General features: G+C 43.0%; 1 protein-coding gene across 1 annotated transcript in view; it reads left to right on the forward strand.

Moving 5' to 3' along the window:
* The window catches only part of LOC113953471, a 17,035-nt gene extending 11,493 nt beyond the window's left edge, over positions 1-5,542 (forward strand). Inside the window, exons 13-21 of the mRNA XM_027656657.1 lie at positions 104-321; positions 1,469-1,545; positions 1,699-1,809; positions 2,418-2,504; positions 3,353-3,460; positions 3,678-3,799; positions 3,953-4,075; positions 4,159-4,201; positions 4,933-5,542. Coding sequence (XP_027512458.1) covers positions 104-321; positions 1,469-1,545; positions 1,699-1,809; positions 2,418-2,504; positions 3,353-3,460; positions 3,678-3,799; positions 3,953-4,075; positions 4,159-4,201; positions 4,933-5,010 — 967 coding nt within the window. The 3' untranslated portion in view covers positions 5,011-5,542. The remainder of the gene's footprint in view (positions 1-103; positions 322-1,468; positions 1,546-1,698; positions 1,810-2,417; positions 2,505-3,352; positions 3,461-3,677; positions 3,800-3,952; positions 4,076-4,158; positions 4,202-4,932) is intronic.
* The last annotated feature ends 111 nt before the right edge of the window (positions 5,543-5,653 follow it).

The following is a 5,653-nucleotide window of genomic DNA, read 5'->3' on the forward strand; positions in this document are numbered from 1 at the left end:
CTCCTTCCCCCCTTTTTCCCTCCCCAAGCACAACCAGATTTCTACATACACACTGTAAAAAATTCCTGCTGATGTCCACCCAATCTCCATCTCTCCTGCCCAGGTTGAGAGACCTCCGGGATAAGATCCCTTTCTACCTGTGCAAAACTGGGGATTTCCTGGATGCTGCCCATTCCCTGCTGTTCCCAGTGAACAGCCTGGCCTGCTGCTCTGCCTGCAGGATCACCCCCTGCCAGTTTGGGGCCTACCTCAAGATGTTCAGGACGGGCAGTGTTCCCCCTGGCAATGACATGCTGCAGACTGGGCCCTGGCTCACAGTTGGCAAGTGTCACCTCTTGCTTATGTGTGCTTAGAATTTTGATTTTTTTTTTCATTAAAATTAGGAACGTTCTGAGGAACTCTGAGCCCAATTAGGAATTGTCTGGACTCCAGCACAGTGTCCTGGGCTGATCCCACAGCTCTGGGCTTCCCAGCACTGGAAGGACCTGGAGCTGTTGGAGCAAGTGCAGAGGATACCATGGGGATGATCAGAGGGCTGGAGCAGCTCTGCTGGGAGGAGAGAATTGGGATTGTTCAGCCTGGAGAGGACAAGCTTTGGGGTGACCTGACTGTGGCCTTCCAGGACCTGAAGGAGCTACAAGAAACATGGAGAGAGACTTATTTACAAGGGCCTGGAGTCACAGGTCAGGGGGGAATGGCTTTAAACTGCCAGAGGACAGGGATAGATGGGATATTGGGAAAAACTCCTTCCCTGTGAGAGTGGGGAGGCCCTGGCACAGGTTGCCCAGAGAAGCTGTGGCTGCCCCATCCCTGCAAGTGTCCAAGGCCAGGTTGGACGGGGCTTGGAGCAACCTGGGTTGGTGGAAGGTGTCCCTACCCATGGCAGGGGGTGGCACTGGATGGGCTTTAAGGTCCCTTCCAGCCCAACCCAGTCTGGGATTCCATGAAAACACCAGGCAGGAAGGATGTCTTGCTTCTTAAACATGAGCTTGTTCAGTTCACTTCACTCAAAACCTAATTTTATCAGTTTTATCACCTGAGAAGTTGTTTTGTTGAAAACAACCTATTAAAAAAAACCCTAAAGCTCTTTCTTACATCCCAGCACTGCCAGTGGCAGTGTGGAACTTGGAATTATAGTAGATCATAGCCTTGACCTTGAGAATTAAACTTCTGGATGGAAAATGTTCCATAACCTGTGTATTCCGTTCTGTCATTAGTTCAGCCACTGCTGCCTGGGATGATCTGTCCTGGTGCAGATCTTTGCAGCTTTCCAGAGCTGTGTTTTACAGCTGATGGTTTTCCATTCTACCTCCAAAATGTTGTAAAATAGCTGTAGATCCTTGCATGGCTCTGATTGGTTTCTGTAGAAACATGTCTGTAACTAAGTTAGTGTCTTGTTTGTGCCATTCTATAATTTTCCAGGGAATCTAAGACATGTTTTGGATTTATTTTTTCTCTCCTCTTGCAGGGTCTCCCCTCAGGGATGGTGTGCTAATTAAACAGGCACTCAAACTGCTTTACAGCAACGAGTCACTGTACAGGAATGTGAGTCATTAAAACTCTTTCTCTAAATTACCTCTTCTGTCCTGTTACTTCTCCAAGGCAAGGATTTACCATCAGAACCTTTTTTTCTCTGAATAATTCATACCTCTGTGGGCAGATTTCACTCCATAATATCAATGTCCTGTTGTGTTTCAGCCCAAATGCTGGAGTTCTCTCATCATGGTTTTGGGTAGTAGCAATTTGCTGGCAAAAAGTGGGCACCTAAATCCCTTATCCCTGAAAGAGCCCCCACTTGACTTCCAGGAGGTAAGTGGAACAGTGCTGGGAAGATGGAGAATCTGTTGTCTTGGTTTTTTATACAAGATTTTTTGATGTGGGCATTGACTGGTTCTCCTCAATGCCAGGGGTGACTTTCCAGTGCTCCATTTTATGTGCCAAGTGTAACACTCTGCAGAATGTTGGGATTCAGGAGTGTTAAAGGCAGCTGGAAACAGGTTAATTCTGGTACTGATTCCATGCCTGTTCATGTGGACATGGATCACATAACAAAGGGCCTGGAGTGACAGGACAAGGGGGAATGGCTTCACACTGAAGGAGATTTAGATGGGATATTGGGAAGAAATTCTTCCCTAGGAGGGTGGGGAGGCCCTGGCACAGGTTGCCCAGAGAAGCTGTGGCTGCCCCTGGATCTCTGGAAGTGCCCAAGGCCAGGCTGGACAGGGCTTGGAACAACCTGGGCTGGTGGGAGGTGTCCCTGCCCATGGCAGGGGGTGGAATCAGTTGATCTTTAAGGTCCCTTCCCACCCAAACCACCCTGATTCTACCAGAGATCATTGAAGAGCCACCCTGGTGCTGTCTGGGGTGTGGGCAGTGTCTGTCCATCCCTGACCTGTGCCTCCCTCCTTCTCTTGCAGGGAGTCCTGGCTGCCAGTGGGAGCCTCTTGGAGGAGCTGAAGGCCAAAGTTAATGTTTCTTTGCCACCTTCTATTTTCTCTCCTCAGGTGGGTGTGCTCGTGGCAATAGGGGAATTTCCCATCTGAGTTATTGTGCCTGAGATACAGCACTGCTGAAAACAGGGGGGTTGGTTATAACAAGCTTTTAAGAGGGGCTGGAAGAGGTTTTTTTAGGGGGAAACAAAACTGTTCTTAGCAGAGTTTAAAGGCTGGAGCAGAGATCTGAAGGTAAGAAAACTGTGAGGGTCTGTTCTGATCTAACACATCTTCAGTCTAGGACAAGTTTTACTTCCTAACTATCCAAATTTATGCATTTATAAAGTGGGAGGGCTGGTAAGAATTGATTCTGTTTTAGTGTCTCCCAGGGTGGTCTTGTGTTATTTGGTTCAAACAGGAGACTGTCCTTTAAAAGCTTGTCACTGCTTGTCTCAACACTCAGAATAGCCCAGAATTTCTGAATTTCCCTTAAATTAGGGTTTCAAATATAGAGGAGCATGTTTGAAGGTGACTGGGAAAATATTCTATATTCAATACAGTCACTACATCTGAGGAGCTGTCTTATCTTTTTTTTTTTTTACTTCTTTTGAGGAAATTCAGTTTATTCTCCAGATATGTGACTCTTGAGCTGAAATTTTTTTCCCTTTAATTCTCTATTTCTGCTTCTGTGGCTTCATGTCTCTGTGAGCACTTGGAGAGCACCAAGTGAACAAGCTGCATGAATAAAATACCTATTTATTCCCCCCTTTTTTGCTCCTCATGAGATTCTTGTGGATGTGTTGTCCGACCTCCAGCCTCTGACTGAAATGAGAGGAAGTGATTTGACTGGATACAATATAAAATAGTGGGAAAATGGGCTTTTAAACCTCTTTCTCTTGCTGTTGGTGTCTCTCCTGTAGCTGCACCACGAGGCTTGTCTCATCATGGCAGTAAAAGCAGTGCAACGGATGCTCTTTTGTGACCTTCCATACCTGACTTCCTTCTTGGAGATAGCCCTGGCTTTTGGGGTGAGTGCTGGATACTGATTTCTGCTCTAAGAGATTAAATCAAATGGCATTTAAAATCTCTGCAACACCCTCCTGGAGGTTTTAGACACATTTAACTTGTTTCAGCTTTGCTCTTTATTTTACTCTTTCAGCTGGTTTTTTTGCCTTTTTTTTTTTTTTTTTTAAGAAATTGTTGCTACCTCAGTTAAATCACTGATCCTACTTTATCTGACCCTAGAATAACTTCTGGGCTCTGAGGCTGTTACTGGAGCACCTCTCCTACAAAAAACACGTTCTCCATGGCACCGTCTCCCTGATTTTGAGAGACCTCAGTCGCCAGAAAGCAACAGTCCTAAAACTGTGAGTAAACACTCCTGAGCTCTGTTTGTTTATGGAAATAGCAGCAGAGATAATCCTCAGCTCTTGGAAAGCAGCCAGAGCTTTGGAGAAGGCAGGGATGCCAATGCCAGGAAGAGCCCAGGTGAGTTGTCTCAGCAGCCCCTGTGTTTGCAGGTGGCAGAACCTCGGTGCCCAGTACGTGGGCGAGTTCCTGTGCCTGTTCCTGACCTGCAGGCACCAGGAGATGCAGAACATTGGCCTCTTCACCCTGAACATCATCACAGAGAACCTGCACATGTGAGTGGGAACTGCCCCAGAGCCACAGGGAACATCCTGGGGCTGCCTCAGAGCAGGGCTCAGAATGTCTCTCTGTGTTTCAGGTGTCCGTGGGCAAAGCACCTCAGCAGCTTTTTCCACAGTTCAGTGAGTACCTCAATGTTTTTATATTTATGTATGGTTTTTATATTTTATTATTATTATATATTATATTATAATATATGATATAATATTATATAATATACATTCTATAACATTATATAATATATATAATATTATATATTATTTATAATATACATTCTATAATATTATATTATATATAATATTATATATAATATTATATATTATTTATAATATATAATATCTCTATGTATCTATAATATCTTAGATATTCTATTATATTAATGTATATAATTAATATACATTCTATAATATTATATAATATTATATTATATATAATATTATATATTATTTATAATATATAATATCTCTATATCTATAATATCTTAGATATTCTATAATATTAATGTATATTATTAATATACATTCTATAATATTATATAATATTATATTATGATATTATATATAATATATTATTTATAATATATAATTTCTATATATCTATCTATAATATCTTAGACTGTATTTCTAATATCTTAGACACACCATATTTCTAATATATATTTATTCTTACAGTAAAATATTTAAGTAGCACAAAGGTTATTTACCAACAAAGCAGATCAGTGATGACTGTATTACTTACCAGGTAGATATTTAAACATAGTAATTGTGTCACTCGTGTATCAAATATGTCAGTGTCATTCATTGCACCATCCTGAAAATTCCCCAAGGAATTATAACTCCATTTCTCTGCCCAGGGATTGAGGCACCTCCCCCTCGGCACAGCAGCTCACCACGAAGTCTCAAAGTTCATAAAAATTTGTGAACAACTGTGATTCGACTTCAAACCTTCAGTTTTTCTGAGCAGTGTCTTCCTGGAGCCCCTGGGGTTTCCTTTGGTTTCCATCTCCAGAAACATTCAGCTAAAAACCGAGTTCAGGCCGGGGCCCTGAGCTGGGAGAGGGACAGAGCTGTGCTTTGGGAATTTCCTTTCTTGCAGTTCCACCTGTTGGAAGAGGTTTAAGTTGTTTTTAAAGAGCTGATCCCCAGAGATTCCAGGAGAGGGACACGGATGGAGCTGGAGCAGAGCGAGTTTTCACTCCTGTGGTGACAGGACAGGACAAAACTGCTGAGAGGGGAAAAGCTTAAACCAGGGAAATTCCTGCTTTCCATGAAACCACTGGAGGCTGAAAGAGGGACTGAAACTCCAGTCTGGCAGCAAAGGAAGACAAATGTTCCCATGTGCCAAACTGCACTTTGCACATTTAAGGGTTTTGGAGGGGTTTGTGGCTTTTGTTATCCCAAAGAAGCTGCACTTACTTGAGTTCTCTACAGAGAGTGTATCGAAATCAACAATTGAATATTGTCACTTGGATTGTTTTGTTTGCTTGGGAGGTGTTTTTGGGTTTTGTTTGGGAGTTTTTTGGGTTTTGTTTGGGAGGTTTTTGGGGTTGGTTTGGGAGGTTTTTGGGGTTGGTT

The sequence above is a fragment of the Corapipo altera genome, unplaced genomic scaffold, assembly GCF_003945725.1.
Source record: "Corapipo altera isolate COAL_440 unplaced genomic scaffold, ASM394572v1 104, whole genome shotgun sequence".
Classification (NCBI taxonomy): domain Eukaryota; kingdom Metazoa; phylum Chordata; class Aves; order Passeriformes; family Pipridae; genus Corapipo; species Corapipo altera.